This window comes from Lepidochelys kempii, chromosome 2 (genome assembly GCF_965140265.1).
Source record: "Lepidochelys kempii isolate rLepKem1 chromosome 2, rLepKem1.hap2, whole genome shotgun sequence".
Classification (NCBI taxonomy): domain Eukaryota; kingdom Metazoa; phylum Chordata; order Testudines; family Cheloniidae; genus Lepidochelys; species Lepidochelys kempii.
The window spans coordinates 104,984,482-105,001,664 of NC_133257.1; the positions used below are offsets into that span (position 1 = coordinate 104,984,482).

Consider the following 17,183-nt stretch of genomic DNA (forward strand, 5'->3'; position numbering starts at 1 on the left):
TTAAAAGGTTATTTTACAAACCGCCACCACCAGTGTGGATCAGATCCTCAGTGGATGTAAATCAATGTAGCATGACTGACTTCCATGCCACTGTGGCACCTTACATCAGCCAAGGATCTAGCCCTATGACTGCTCTATCACACAGTAAAAACTCAAGGACATTAGAAAATTCTTCCAGAAATGTTCAGGGATTCTCCCCGTGCCCCACCTCAAACACAAACACACACCAATTTAAACAAACAAATAGCTTACCTCATTCCGTCTGTCGATCTGTTCTGATAGTTACGGTAAAGCTGTGGAACACCTAACATGGCCTCAGTGAACACAGCCAGGAAACCCAGTGTTTCCACAAAGAGAAATGAGTCAAGAGAGAGGTAAGTGATGTATCCTGTCACCCCCGTGAAAGTCAGAACACACTGCACGTAGTCTGTAAACTTGCTCCAGTGCCAAAAATAGTTCAAGTCAAAATCTGAAATAGAATATTAAAAAAAAAAATAAGAATTTTCCCAACTCACTTCATTAATCTCTCTCAGAATCTTTAACACGTGGAACTAACAACTGGAAAGCATAAGAGTCATTATCATCCTTCATGTAAGGGATTAAATAAAGGTGGGAGGGGGGAAAAAACCCCAAAGCCTAACGTTAAAAATGGAAAAGCTTGATCAGTGGATGTGCCTGCTCAGGAAACGAAGAGGAAACAAGGATTTCCCACCCTTCAACGTGCTTCCAAAATTGGCTTTTACTGAAATCCTTGCCCCTTGGGGAGTAAACAAGAAATGTAGAGGACCTGTCTGGCGATTACTAGTTGTAGAACATCAACACAGATTCGTACAACACCACACAATACAAAGGCTCTGCCCCAAAACACTTACAATCTAAGAGCTTTCCAATTCAAGGTCATGGTCCTTAACTTTGAGGCACTCACACTCCTGGGACACCTAAAAAGTTGACTGAAGCTCTGGGACAAAGACTGTGGTAGACAACTCTGCTCCTCAAGCACAATGGACCTATCTACAGCAAAGGTAAAAAGCTCATCTGTGCAGGAGACAGCTTTCTCGGGGGGCCAGCCCAAGCCTGCAAAATGAATTCCCACAGGAACCACCACAAACCTCACTAACCTTTCATTCCAAGTGTAAGATGCATTCCTTGGACCACCGAGCCTTTGCTAATAAAAACACAACTCAATGGAGATATATAGAGATATAGAGATAAAGATATAGAGGTATATATATTTGAGTCAACGCCAAAATAAAACACTGCAACTACACTATAAACACAACCTTTGCCCCTGGGGAGCACATTAGAGAAAGAATGAACAGCACAAGACAGATGTTATTCATATAACTTAAAGCACTACTGAAAGGCACTCGGATACCTCAGTGATAAGGTTGGTATAAAATAAAAGACGAATACAATCAACGACAATGGCTTTATTGCAAAACAATAATAATGGAACCACCAAAATGAAAGCTCTAAACTAAGGACTCACTTGTAGCTGCTATTATAGCTTCTTCTACTCTACTACTATTAAAAAAAAAAAAAGGGGGGGGGAGGAGGGTTAAAATACACTTGCTTCATAAGAACTTGATCCCCTTACTCATCAAAAGAGTGGACCATATAATGGCTGAGCTACTTGAAGCAGCCAAAACGCTCCAGGAAGCAACCAACCAGTTGTGGCCTTTGTTCACTTTCTCCCGCAGTGAAAGAATTTGAACCAAAAAAGCCACTCTACTAACAAGGCCAATCAACACCTTGTCTGACCCTGCAACATACCCAGGTGATCTGGATGCTCTTTAAAAAACACTTTCTGTAAATTCAGGTTAAACCCATCATCACATCAGCCTCTGCATCCAGCAAGTTAACTTCATCCAGCCAAAACAAAATGAAACAGGAAAGCAGGTTGGATTCCAGCCCAGCTGTAGCATAACCATGTTTGACTAGAAAATACATTAGTGTGCTATGACCAAGAACTGAATTTAACAGCCTATTGCAGAGCCATTCACAAAGCAAAAGTGACCCAAATCCTTGAAAAGCAGAACTACAAATGGCCTTTAAACGCAACCCAACAACATCCTCTCACCAGGTTTTTTTTAGACAATGCTGGCAATTCATTGACGTTCAGCCCTTAGAAATTATAGAAATTTTGATTTAATTCAGACTCTCTGCTAAAGCCTGTAGGACAGAATATCCAACCAGTGCCTGGAAAGTTTCCATTTACTTTCCAATAAATACCCCTCCAACTCAATATGTAATATTCAAAAGGTGTCCATGTAAATACTTGAACTCTATCAGAAAGCAGCAGCTGTAGCTCAGAACACTCCCATACACTACCAGACCCAAAGGGACTTTGACAGCTCTTGAAATTCATCATCTAGTTACACTACTCTGAATCTTGGACTCCGCATCTATTTCTTTTCTTATTGGTTGTACTGCCCTTTTCTGGTGTAGCTTCCTTGGGCTTCTCTCCTACTACTGCCCACCCTCTTTTGCCAGGCCTCACCTCCATACACTGTGTGTATGTGTGCGTGGGGATTGGTTCCCCCCCCCACTCCATTCCCCCTCTTTCCTCCTACTCTCAGAGTCCTTTCCTACAGTTCCACCCCCACGGTGAACCTGAATGCCTATCTAACTTTTACAATATAAACTAAATAGCTAAAAGCTATTTAACTAACAAACATAAAAAATTAAAAAACACAACTTACAAACCCATCAGAATGCATGCACCACTCTAACACCTCCACTCAATTAATAAAAGCATCCCAAAGTCGTGATAGCACTTAAGCACGCACTTCACTTTAAGCATATACTTAATTCCCATTGAAGGCAATGTAACTGATGCACACGCTTGAGAGCTGTTGTGAACAGAAATGGACACGCTCAAGTGCTTTCCTGAATCAGGGCCTAAGCAACAATACAACCTTGTAATAATGATTTACTTAACACCTGTCCTCCAGGGGTGCCTGAACAATTTATATAGTGGGGGTGCTGAGAGCCATTAAACCCTGTATCTAACGGAAACCAGTTCAAACCAGGGATGCGGCAGCACCACCAGCACCCCTAGTTCCAGCACCTATGCTGTCATCTGAGAATATTATGAAGTAATTTTCCTAGCTTGCATACTATATAAATAAAAATGTATAGATGAAGAAACTGTGGTACAAGTAGTTAAGTGACTTTATCCAAGGTGTCAGAGTAAGTTAGCAGCAGAATTGGCATAGAATCCAGGTCTCCTGACTCCTAGTCTCTTGCTCAAACCATCATTAGGCTATACAGGGCCTAGATTTCACGACTGTAGGTTCTGAGTAATTTCTAAATTTCAGCTACAACTAGCCTGGTAATGTTTTACTGAACAGAGGGTGGGAGAGAGGGAAGACAAGAACAATTATAACCTTGATAACTACAGAAAAAAAAAATCTGAATTCAGTTAAAAACAATCCAATCAGTAATTGCTCTATTTAACGGACATATATTGTATCAAAAGAGACTTCTGCATTTGGAAAATAAATGATAAACTTCTGCATCACCCTGACAATGGCAGTACTTTTTCCAGAAACAAGTAGAAATTGATTGGACTTCTAAAAAAATGTTAAGAAGATAATGTCACATTTGCTTCTTGTTTTTCATATGGATGCTAGTTTTGCCGGCCCTTACTTGGATTGTTAAACTAGTGTTTTGTCTTATAATAGGTTTCAGATGTTTTGCAAGGCAGCCTGTTTTAGCCAAAGCTATCTGCCCTAGTAATTGGTTTCAGATGCTCAAGAAAGGTCAGAAATAAAACAAATCAATTTAAGGCTGGAAATAAAGTTGTGAAGTATTCCTTCTGAGTGTCACCCTTCTCCAGGAGGTGCCAACTATGTTAGATGAAATCATTATACCTTTCATAGCAAAATAGATTACTGTTGAGCTAACTGACCTGATACAGTGTGACAGGATGAGGACTTCAACTGGTCTCCTACCACATCCTTAACAATCTATCCCACCTTGTATTTAGCTTGAAGATTCTAGATAGCTTCTCCAGACTGGAGAAAGAGCTCTGACGCTCAAAAGCTTGTCCCTTCCAGCAGCAGAAGTTGATCATATAAAATACATTACCTCACTCACTCAGTCAGTCTCTCTCAAAGACTAATTGATCTTAAAGTGACCTACAAAGGTTTTTTTATTATTATTTTATTTTTAATTAAGTTGGTATCTTTTTTAACCCCTCCTTTGATAATGTATGAAGAGGGCCACAAAAGACTTTTTTTTTTTTTAGGGATGGGTTTTCTGCTTTTTTAAAATTACAACTATCATGAATGTGAGCTCATGTGACTTAACTGAAAAGACAAGATTATAATTAAACCAAAGCCTCAATTTTGAACTGTGACTAAAAATCCTTTCCCCTAATTGTTTATCTTTCAGTCTCTAATGTCACCATTTCACTGTTCTCTAGTTGCCATAGTCTTCCACAATAAATAGATCACGAATATTGAAGATATAGAACACAAAACAAAAAAACAGGCTTTCGCCACTTATTTGAGTCACCTGTAAAACACACTAATGCAACACTTTCTACAGCTGCCTTAATGCTCCACGTTAAACAAGGTGTTTATTACATTCCTTGAAATAGGACTGTATTGCTTGTGAAAGATGCTGGCTTGTCTTTTTTGTCCACAAAACCGGTACAAGGACAGCACCGGTACAATATGAACTACCCCCATTGCTTTCCCAATATGCCTCAACCGTAACCTGGACAGATCACCTCTGCCAATTAAGTCTTTAGCTCCTATGTCAAAGCTGACAGCAAAGGTGATTTGCATCACGTGGACTTGTGATCAAACTCATCAGATGTAGGCCACTGAACAATCAGATCGTAACTTTCTGTCACTACTGACCTGCACTAGATTTGAACTGACGATGTAAAAATGAAAGGTTCTGTAACATATTACCAGCTCCCAATGCTATTTAATCCAATAAACTGGTTACATTTCTAACATGTTAATCCATTGATGGAAGAGAGACTTATATTGGAAAATCCTATTAATACTATAGGGAGTTTGCTGCAGAAGTCCTTTATGCAATGATGAGAGTATTTGTGGGTGGAGATAGAGGAGAACAGGTTGCCATGCCTACTCTGGGATTCACATCAAATGTGTGTCATCTGTAACACTGAAAGAAGGGATGGAATAACCAGATTTAGTATTATCAGAGCCAACACAAAAGTGGAAAATTCAAGGTTAAGATTAAATGTGAAGTGTCAGAATGACCCCAGGAAAACTACACAACATCTGTTTCCACTAGGATGTTGGCATCAAACTTCTTACAGAGCTCTTAAAACAAAACAAAAACTCAAGTCATACTTTGGTCATGAAAAGTTTTCCAGCAAGTTAGTCGTTCCATTAATTCCTTCTGAGAAGCTGTGAAAAGGAAGACTAAGACAGTGTAATAAGAAAGCAAAAATCAAAAGCCACTGGAAATTTGGCTTCATGTAGTTGTGAGGCTGAAGTGCACTTGTCACTCCTTTGCCCCATTTCATAACGGGGCATATGCCTCGAGGCTATGCCATTATTGAGTCTTTCTTTCCAGAAGGCTCAAGAAGATAACAAAAATCTTGGCTGCTGGGAAGAGGAGGAAGAAAAGGAAATCAGAAGGCAGTTACTGCTGCAGCAACATTTCTGGCTGGCTGGCTCCAAGTCAACTAACCCTGTCACAGGATTTTAGTAGTTGGTCAGAGAGAGACTGACACAAAAAGAGAAGGGTGCTGAACTGGTCTTTAACTTTGGGAATGTGGGAACATAGCGCAAAAGGATAATTGGGAGTTGGCCCAAATGAAGCCTGGGTAATTTTACTCTTGCATTGATATAAACAGCCAGGGCCGGATTATGACATTCTGAGGCGCTAAAGCAGGGGTGGGCAAACTGCGGCCCATCAGGGCTTTGGATCTGGCCCGCAGGATTGCTCCCATGGTGCTGCAGGCCCCACGTCGCTCTCAGAAGTGGCCGGCACCACGCCGCTGCAGGGCGGGGAGCAGAGGTCTCCATGTGTTGTCCTTGCCTCCAGGCACCGCCCCCCGCAGCTCCCATTGGCTGGGAACAGGGAACCGCGGCCAAGGGGAACTTCAGGGGAAGTACCTGGAGGCGCGGCAAGGACAGTGCGTGTAGCCCTGTGCCCCCCTTCCCCGGGGCCGCGCAGGGACATGGCTCCGGCTGCTTCCTGGAGCACAGCGGAGCGGACCAAAGCGGTGCGGCGCAGCACGGCACGGCGTGGGGTGGGGTGGGGCGGGGCAGGGCCACGGCCAGGGCCAGGGAGCCTGCCTTGGCTCCAGTGCGCGTTGCTGCCACCCTGGAACCACTTTAGGTAAGCGGCTCTGCGCCGGAGCCCAAATCCCTCCTGCACCCCAGCCCCCAACTCCCTGCCCGAAGCCCCCTGCCTGCATCTCGCACCCCTCCTGCAACCCAACCCCCTGCCTGCAGCTCATACACTTCCTGCATCCCAACCCCCTGCCCTAAGCCCCCTGCCGCACCCCGCACCCCTCCTGCACCCCAACCCCCTGCCCTGAGCCCCATCGCACCCCGCACCTCTCCTGCACCCCAACCCCCCCTGAGCTCCCTCCCGCAGTCCACACTCCTCCTGCACCCTGCTCTGAGCCCCCTCCTGCACCCCAACCCTCTTCCCTGAGCCCCCTCATACACCCCACACCCTCCTCTGCCCCAATCTCTTGCCCTAAACCCGTTCCTGCACAACACACCTGCTCCCACACCCCTCACTCCCTCCCGCACCCCAACCCCCTGCCCTGCATACAATTTCCCCACCCAGATGTGGCCCTCGGCCCAAAAAGTTTGCCCACGCCTGCTCTAAACTATGTCAAGTGTAAGAGGCCCCATACCATAAAATTGAATGTATTATTTTCACAGAAAGGACATTGTATATATGAAAATATAAAGCTTTTGTGTTTATATATTCAAAGGTGAAGTTGTAAAAATAGAATAATCTTCATTTTCAGCAGCCCTCTCTGTAACGATGACATGACAGAAATAAATTTTAGACCAATTATTTGAATTAACTGCGTATGTAAGTAAAGTAGAAGTAAACAATACAATATAAAAAAATACAACATAAAAAAATACAGTACATAATACAATTTACTAGAAGAGTTCTCAGGAAATTTTTCTTCTCTGTTGGGGCATCTAAATTATGAAATTCCTTGTCTGAATATACAGTGAGACTCAGAAGATATAAGATAGCAATAGAGGATATAGGATGCAGATAACCCACAAGCTTAAAGCTCAACTATTAGTTATATTGATATGAATTACACTCAGGTAATAAGCAAGCCATCAGAAACAGGAGGTGCTGAAGCCAATGACCCAGGCTCAGGGTAGTGGAGCGGGGGTCTCACCCTTGTAAAAGTGGAATTCTGGGGCCTAGCACTAAAGGAACACACTCCCAGGACGGACTGTATAAAGGTCAGAGGCATTGCATACTCTGTAAATGCGTGACAGGTGCAGAGACTTACAAACCATTTAACAATGTGGAGGCTGGAAGGCACACAGGAATCATATCATATGAGACTAATGTTTCAGAAAGCTCAGAATGCTGCCTTTGCCACCAAGCAAATGCTTCAGAGGAAGCTGCAAACAAACAAAAAGGCCCACACCTTTCCCCGTATCTCCTCGACTGGGCAGTTGTGGAATGGCCTATCCAAAGGGGATATTAAACACAAAAAAGAATCTTACAAGAAGTGAAAGACTGGAGAAATGACCAGGGAAGAGTATAAAAATATTGCTCAGGCATACAGGAGTGAAATCAGGAAGGCCAAATCACACTTGGGAGTTGCAGCTAGCAAGAGATGTTAAGAGTAACAAAAAGGGTTTCTTCAGGTATGTTAGCAACAAGAAGAAAGTCAAGGAAAGTGTGGACCCCTTACTGAATGAGGGAGGCAACCTAGTGACAGAGGATGTGGAAAAAGCTAATGTATTCCATGCCTTTTTTTTGCCTCTGTCTCCACGAACAAGGTCAGCTCCCAGACTACTGCACTGGGAAACATAACATGGGGAGCAGGTGACCAGCCCTCTGTGGAGAAAGAAGTGGTTCAGGACTATTTAGAAAAGCTGGACGAGCACAAGTCCATGGGGCCAGACGCGCTGCATCCAAGGGTGCTAAAGGAGTTGGCGGATGTGATGGCAGAGCCATTGGCCATTGTCTTTGAAAACTCATGGCGATCGGGGGAGGTCCCAGAAGACTGGAAAAAGGCTAATGAAGTGCCCATCTTTAAAAAAGGGAAGAAGGAGGATCTGAGGAACTACGGGCCAGTCAGCCTCACCTCAGTCCCTGGAAAAAATCATGGAGCAGGTCCTCAAGGAATCCATTTTGAAGCACTTAGAGGAGAGGAAAGTGATCAGGAACAGTCAGCACGGATTCACCAAGGGCAAGTCATGCCTGACTAATCTAATTGCCTTCTATGACGAGATAACTGGCTCTGTGGATGAGGGGAAAGCAGTGGATGTGATATTCCTTGACTTTAGCGAAGCTTTTGATACAGTCTCCCGCATTATTCTTGCCAGCAAGTTAAAGAAGTATGGGCTGGATGAATGGACTCTAAGGTGGATAGAAAGCTGGCTAGATCGTCGGGCTCAATGGGTAGTGATCAATGGCTCCATGTCTAGTTGGCAGTCGGTATCAAGCGGAGTGCCCCAAGGGTCAGTCCTGGAACCAGTTTTGTTCAATATCTTCATTAATGATCTGGAGGATGGCGTGGACTGCACCCTCAGCAAGTTTGCAGATGACACTACACTTGGAGAAGTGGAAGATACGCTGGAGGGTAGGGATAGGATACAGAGGGACCTACACAAATTAGAGGATTGAGCCAAAAGAAATCTGATGAGGTTCAACAAAGACAAGTGCTGAGTCCTGCACTTAGGACAGAAGAATCCCATGCACTGCTACACACTAGGGATCGAATGGCTAGGCAGCAGCTCTGCAGAAAAGGACCTAGGGTTACAGTGGATGAGAACCTGGATATGAGTCAACAGTGTGCCCCTGTTGCCAAGAAGGCCAGTGCCATTTTGGGATGTATAAGTAGGGGCATTGCCAGCAGATCGAGGGACGTGATCGTTCCCCTCTATTCGACACTGGTGAGGCCTCATCTGGAGTACTGTGTCCAGTTTTGGGCCCCACACTAAAAGAAGGATGTGGAAAAATTGGAAAGCATCCAGCGGAGAGCATCAAAAATGATTAGGGGACTGGAACACATGACTTATGAGAAGAGGCTGAGGAAACTGTGATTGTTTAGTCTGCAGAAGAGAAGAATGAAGGGGGATTTGATAGCTGCTTTCAACTACCTGAAAGCGGGTTCCAAAGGGGATGGATCTAGCCTGTTCTCAGTGGTAGCAGATGACAGAACAAGGAGTAATGGTCTCAAGTTGCAGTGGGGGAGGTTTAGGTTGTATATTAAGAAAAACTTTTTCACTAGGAGGGTGGTGAAGCACTGGAATGCGTTACCTAGGGAGTTGGTGGAATCTCCTTCCTTAGAGGTTTTTAAGGTCAGGCTTGACAAAGCCCTGGCTGGGATGATTTAGTCGGGGATTGGTCCTGCTTTGAGAAGGGGGTTGGACTAGATGGCCTCCTGAGGTCCCTGCCAACCCTGATATTCTATGATTCTATTTTGTCCTAATCAGTCAGTGGTTAGCTTATGAGATTGTATAAGTTTATAAACACACACAAACACAAACGGAGTGCAATTGGGGGAGTGTCTACTCTGTTTTTGAAACCTATGAAATTCTAGGCCTCAATGATATCACATGGCAACAAGTTCCACAGACCAATTATGGGTTGTGTAAAAACCAAAAAAAAAACAAAAAAAAACCACACACTACTTTTTGGATCATTTTTTAAATGATCAAATTTTCAAATGAAACCTTTCATTTTCACTGAACACCCCATTGTTCTTGCATTAAGAGATGTGTGCTCTTACTACACCCTTGCTTACTTCTCTAGATCATTCAATTATTTTGTACACCTCTTATATTCCTTCTTATTTGTAGCACATTGACTTGTCAACAGGCTCATGACTCAGTATTAAATATTTACATCACAGTAGCACCCACAGACCCAGTCTGCACTGTTGTGCAGTGCAGAGGTGCTGGAACAATTTGTATACTGGGGGTGCTGAGAGCCATTGAACCAAACTGTAAAACCCATATATGGTGGAAATCACTTCAAGCCAGGGGTGCAGCAGCACCCCTAGTTCCAGCGCCCATGGTGCAGAGACTGTACAAATAGATATAGACATGGTCCATGCCCTATAATCCAAGATGAAGGACAAGATATAGAAGGTGAGGAAGTCTATCAAATAGCTATATGCACACACATTTATTATATATATTAAAAACAGTATATTTTAATAATAAAATACATTTGTATTAACATTCCTATTTGATGCTCAGCTGCCTGACCCTGACCCCTCTCAATCTATCCACTGTATGTTGGCTGATTTCTTGCAGGCATTATGATAGAAGAGGATTTTGAGCAGGAGTGGCAGAAGGTCCCTAAAAGTGGGAGGGCCTCACCGGTGCCCAAACCATGGCCCTGCCCCCCACGCCTCCCCTTCCCCTGGAGACCCCACCCCCGCTCACTCCTCTCCGCCCCCTCCCACCCCAGTGGCTCATCCTTATAGTTGGTAAAAAATGGGAGGGTATAGCCCACCCACTTTTAAAAGTGGAGGAGCCATGGCCCTCTGCCCCTCCCAGTTCCAGCGCCTTGGATCTGGAGAAGGGATGTGAAGGAGGTGAGAGTAGCAGTCTTACAGGTCTAATTAGGGAAGCCGTTCCATGTGTAAGGGTCACAATGGAAGGAACCACAGAGAGGCTTGTGGGAGGAGCAGACGTGAAGGTGGTCAAGGCTAGCATTGCTGGTGGAGCAGCAGGGATGCAGCAAGATTTATCAGTGACACCTCATCCTTACCTAAGGGTTTTGCACAGCTCCCATCACCGTAGGATCTAATAGAGGGCCTTCAATTAGCAGAGTTCGGTTCATGCAGCGACTTATGAATTGGAAATAGAGTTTTTTTTTAAAAGCACTGTGAGTTCAGTGAGAAATAACTCATAAAAATCTTCCTTGAAATGGAATCCCCCCCCACCTCAACGGCAAGGCATGAAATGCAGTTAACAACCCTGCTCTGGGTGCTCTAGTGACAGGTTACTAGGCAATATACCAGATACAGTAGAGTTGTGAGAGAGAGCTCGGCTTAAGAGGGTTGGAGAAGTCCAAGTTTAATTGTTGCCAAGTGGTCTGTGATGGCCTTAATAGTGCTCATCAGCCGCAGAAACAGCTAAGTAGCTGTCTTTAAAAAAAAAAAAAGAAGAAGAAGAAAAAAGAAAGCAAGCAGAATTAATGAGAAAAAAAGAGAGAGACAGTGAGCTTTAAAGTTTAAAAGAGTGATAAAAGCCAGCGGTACTTAGTGTGATCCCAAGTGTCCTTATAAATTATCCTGGATGAAGGAGGAAGTGATTAAACTCACTCCTTGAACAAGAAAGAGAAATTAGAGTTTTAGCACCAAAGCTTTTTATAGCTCTGAACTGTACTCATCTTTCCTCTGAAACTCCCTCCTCTCCCACAAATCCTCTGCAACTGCTAATGCCACCATCATCCTCCCCCCAGTCTCTCAGGCCTACAATCTGCGAGTCACGGTCACCTCTATCTATTTTATGTGCCCCTATCACTGTAATATCTGAGTGCCTCCCAACCTTTAATTTATTTATCCTCACAACACCCTTGTGCAGCAGGGCAGTGCTGTTAATCCCATTTTACAGATGAACAACTGAGACACAGAGAGGCTAAGTGACTTGACCAAGAAGTCTGTCCCAGATTTCTTCCTCTCAGTCGGCATCCACATCCAGCTGTTCCTAAACTGCTTCTCCCTCCACAGTACTTCTAAGGCATAGATGCTATTGATATTTTTACCCTAAGTGACTTAAGAGTCTAAATTCCACTTTCAAAAGTGCCCTAAAGCAGTGCTTCCCAAATTGTGGGTCAGGGTCTAGGCAGGTTGCATGTGCCCTAGAGGTGCTCTCCCCTGCGCTCTCACTTCCCATGAGCAGCTGTATGGGAAATGGGATCCAGGCAGCAGCACCAGCAGAGAGGAAGTACCTCTGAGGCACACGCTGGGCAGGGACAGACTGCTGACCATCTGCTTACTAGCTCCCTCCAGCCACTCCCTCAACGCTGCTGCTGCTGCCTGGATCCCACTCCCCACACAGCTGCCTGCCACCCAGGGGAAGTGAGAGCAAGAGGGTGCAGACAGCAGCACAGGAGATGACTGGAGCCAGTGAGTGGACAGTCAGCAGCCAGGTAGCAATGGCGGCCCAGCTGCAGGGAGAGGGGGGTAGAGCTGGGACGGCAAGAGGAAGGGGTTTGAGGGAGCCAAGCAGGGGACATGGTGAGTCCCCAAAAAGGACAAATTTCAGAGTAACAGCCGTGTTAGTCTGTATTCGCAAAAAGAAAAGGAGTACTTGTGGCACCTTAGAGACTAACCAATTTATTTGAGCATGAGCTTTCGTGAGCTACAGCTCACTTCATCGGATGCATACAAAATGTAACTCATGGGTCACCTTAGTAAAAAAAGTTTGGAAATTTAAGGCACTTGGGATATTCACTGAAAGTCGATCAGACTTAAGTCTTGACTCGTGATTTCCGAATGCTTGGGACTGGCAATACTGGATTACTAAAACCTCCTCAGCACCACATCAGCCCCTTCCCCAAATCCATTCTGAATGCAGCTACCAGGATTCTTTTCTATGACCACATCACCCACCTCTTTGAATCTCTCCACTGGTGCCCCTTTTTCACCCCATCCAGTTCAAGTTCCTTGTCTTCACCTTCAAGACTCTTCACAACTCTGCCCCATACCTATGGGGTGGCTCATCAATTATTGCATGGACTCCTACCCTCATTTGTTCACCAATAATATCAGCCTCATCTGCCCAGCTGTCAGCGTTGCACACCAATGTCTCCAAGCTTTCCTCAGTGCAGCCTCCCAAGCAACGGTATTATACCCTCCCTGATAGGTGAGCCACCAACACTCTCCTGCTTCACCTCTCCAATATCCATCTGCTGTGATGCCTACAAGTAACCAACTAATTAATGATGGCAAAGGGGCAAATAAGGGGCAGGTGGGGAGAGCTGGCACTTTAGTTACAATTAAAAAATTACAAGTGTATATATGGGCATAAAAATGGTATCTCTCATTGCATCCCTTTCTCACCCACCCTTCATATGTCACTTTTCTTATTTTAAGCCCTTTGGGGCAGGGACTGCCTTTGCACCTAGCACAGTGTTGTTGGAACTCAGTTTTAAAAATTAATAAATAAAATGCAATGACTACTGTTTGGCCAACTTGAAAACTTCACTTGGTCTGAAAATGTTTTACACCAAATGGTTTTACAAGAAATGCCTACAATTCATACAAAATAGAAAGAAAGTAGAGACAAAAAAAACTATTTTTTCAGTTTGTTTACTTTGTGCATTTGACAGCCAACTGTGTGTAGACAGCATCACTGTTTGCTTTGTACAAACTCTCAGTTTGCGTGGGTCTTTCACACAGCAAGAGGAGAGAAAAATCACTTTTTAAAATAGAAAAATTGACTGTAAAAAAAAAATCACAAAAATTGGCATGGGAACTTATAATTTCTGGAACTAGTTTTAGCTAATCTTTTAAAATTGACTAAATGTCCCTTTAAAACCACTTTAGTTATCCTTTTGAAAAAAACCTCATTGTTAGGATTATACTTTTGCTAATCCCAAATTTAGAAGCATGTTGTTGTAGTATGACAGAAGACAGAAAACACACAAACTATCTAAAGCAGATTGCACCTAAAACACTAAAAAATAAATAAATAAAAATCATTCAATAGTAATGCTGATGGTACAGCCTTTAAAAAACATCATGATGTTAAACAAGAAAATCATGAAAGATTTTTGTTTAAACACAAAAGTAGTATTTAGAATGCTCATAACACAGACTAGAACTATCAGCTGGGCTTTTAGAAATGAGATGAGCTAACGTACCTGCCTAAGATTTAAAATATAAAACAGACCAATTCTGATTGTATATGCCAAGGGCATATAGACCCAGAGTATATTTTTCTTCATATTATTCACACTACATATAGCAACATAGCGTTTTTAGTTAAGTGAGGGGGTTTGGCAAGGGTTCTTTTTTGGGGGGAAGAGGGAGCCTACAGACAAAGGACCCAATACTGAGACAGTACAAAGGAATGAATTAAGTGCAGTATGACAGGCAACCTGGAACTATGAACCTCTTGCATCTTGTAGTTTTAAGCTGAAGCCATTTTTCCCATGAAAACGGTTTTAATTTATTTTAACCAGTACTAGTTGATCATTTGAAACCCCAGCAAAGTAGTGTCAGGCTTTGTTTACACTGGCAATTGAACGACAAAACTTTTGCTTTTCATAGGTGTTAACCCCCCACCGAAAGACAAAAATTTTGCCAACGACAAGCATCGGTGTGGACAATGCTGTCGGCAGGAGTGCTCTCACTGGGGTGGAAGTTTTTTTGTCGGCAGGAGAACTGACAAACAGCAGCTACACTGCATGACTTTTAGTGGCACAGCTATAGTGTCACAGCCATGTCGCTAAAAGCTGTGTAGCGTAGACATAACCTCAGATTAATATACTAAACACCTTGCACTTATTGATCAACTTTCATCCAGGGATCGCAATGAGTTTTACAGAGATGAACATGTCTCATCTCAAATTTTCCAGGTGTGGAAACTCTGGATCTGCACAGCGTTGGACTGCAGGCTACCTACACGGATGCCACAGTGCTATGTGCTCCTGAGGCTGTATGTCAAATATAGCCAGTTACTTCCAGAACCCAAGATGCCTAACCCGTGCTGTAACTGTCGGACAACATTGCCTCCTTTAAACTAGGAAAGCATGGGAAATGTGCTAACAATGTACGAGCCACTTACAAACTGAGGACTGTTCTCTTTTTGGTTTGTGAGTGAAACTTCCATTAATAGTAAAAGCGAACTGCAAACGTAACATAGTCAGCAATCCATTCTGTGATTGCTCTAGGTAAGCACTACCCACCATGCTGCCCCTATCCCCCCTCCTGGGGTGGTAATGCTGTGTGGCACAAACTGTGATACAAGAGCCAGAGAGCTAGATAATCTGTGCACAGCAGCCTCAAAGAATCTTCTTTGCATTTGCCATGCATGAGTCCTGTGTCTTCTCTGTTGTGAGGGACATATGCCCCACAAACTGAAAAGAGACTGCATACCATTCCATGTAATCAGCTAAATGTTGAAGATAATCATCAACCAAATTTGACATTAACAGTAACTATCAGAATATTTTATTAGAGCCCAATTCTTTTTCCATTTGATCTAAGCTGCGTGTACTCTTCAAGTCCAGACCTGAGGAAGAGCTCTGTGACACTTGTCCCCTTCACGAACAGAAGTTGGCCCCCCGAAAAAATATTACTTCACCCACCTTGTCTCTGTACTCCTCTCAATTAGTTATACTAGAACTAATAGAAAGATGTGCCCAGTAATATTTGATATATTAAAGTCAGATTGTTTTAAAGTAGCAGCCGTGTTAGTCTGTATCCGCAAAAAGAAAAGGAGTACTTGTGGCACCTTAGAGACTAACCAATTTATTTGAGATGAAGTGAGCCGTAGCTCATGAAAACTTATGCTCAAATAAATTGGTTTGTCTCTAAAGGTGCCACAAGTCCTCCTTTTTTAAAGTTAGATTGTGTGTCTGACGATTTCAAGGTTTGTTTTTGATATCAGCTCTCAGGAGAAAGAATAATTTTTAAATTGTGAAGTTATGGAAATGTAGCAACACCTCCACAGTGACAGCTGAATATCCTATTCAGAAAGATAAAGGAGGAGAGAGAGCACCCATGCACATGGTTTTGTCCCACACACTAACTTCACCAGTCTGTCTAAAAATAGCATGCAATTCTCCCCTCTTTCCTCTTTTTTGCAAAGTTTAATCCAAGTTTCCTAGGCAACCTACCTCCAACCAAGACAGACTCCACAGCCCCACAGTGGCCATACTAGTTTAGAATCCGAATGAAAAACCGTATTCTCCATTTACATCCTTTGGTAACGATGCCATGTGGCCTGCTAAACATTTCTTGGCACCTGCCGAAGTTTGATAAATGGGGGACGAAAGGCCTCAATTAAAATGTTTTTAAAAACTGAAACTGACTACACAATGCACCATAGGGGCTGGAACTAGGGGTTCTGCCACACTGCCTGCCTGGTTTCCATCATATCCAAGGTTTACAGTTTGGTTCAATGGCTCTCAGCCACCCTCACTATACAAATTGCTCCATCTAAATGCAGTGCATTGCAGGGCTGCTCATTCCTAGTGAATCTGTCAGTCTATACACTGTGCAAACCCAGCCACGTTTTTAAAGCTAGGCTGCAGAAAGTAACCAACGAGAAACATGTGTTAGCAGGAAAAGCACAGCTCACGCTCATTTCATTCCTCTTAAAATTTCTCAGGGGCGGGGGGGAGCGGGAAGAGAGAAGAGAGGTTTCTGCTTTCCAAGGCTTTTCCAAGGTTAAGACAGTACCAGCAAGTAAAAAGATGTATACTCCCCACTGTCAGGGGGGAGAAGTGGGTAGCAGGGAAAACTACATTAAAGTCATGAATTTGAGAGGAGGAAGCTACACTGGTAACATAATTAATACTGCAAAAAGCAAGAGAGATAAAGATCTCAATGCTCCCTAGTAAAGCTTAAGTAAAAATTCACTCTAAGACATTTCTGCACAAATGTAAATTACGATACACCAGTGGTTCTCAAACTTTTGTACTGGTGACCCCTTTCACACAGCAAGCCTCTGAGTGAGACCCCCCCCTTATAAATTAAAAACACTTTTTTTATATTTCACACTTATTATAAATTCTGGAGGTGAAGCACGGTTTGGGGGTTGAGGCTGACAGCTCACAACTCCCCATGTAATAACCTCACGACTGCTCAAGGGGTCACAACCCCCAGTTTGACAACCCCTGCTGTACACTGACTAAACCGAAACAGGTAGAATTTCAAGCCATAGGTCTACCACTCCTTTAACAAAGAGAATTTGTGGGGGTGGAAGCCATTAAAGAGTTTTATTCAGGGACATTGGTCTCATTGATTTCAATGCTTGTGATCGGAAAGCTGAAAAAGC

At 43.5% G+C, this 17,183-nt stretch overlaps 1 protein-coding gene across 4 annotated transcripts in view; it reads right to left on the minus strand.

The window, feature by feature from the left end:
- The window catches only part of SLC66A2 (solute carrier family 66 member 2), a 110,113-nt gene that overhangs the window by 39,874 nt on the left and 53,056 nt on the right, over window positions 1-17,183 (minus strand). For 2 of the 4 annotated variants that reach the window (XM_073331843.1, XM_073331842.1), the window contains one exon: window positions 253-469. The exons of the other annotated variants lie outside the window; for them this stretch is intronic. In XM_073331843.1, the coding sequence (XP_073187944.1) occupies window positions 253-469 (217 nt within the window). The remainder of the gene's footprint in view (window positions 1-252; window positions 470-17,183) is intronic. 4 annotated transcript variants of the gene reach the window in all.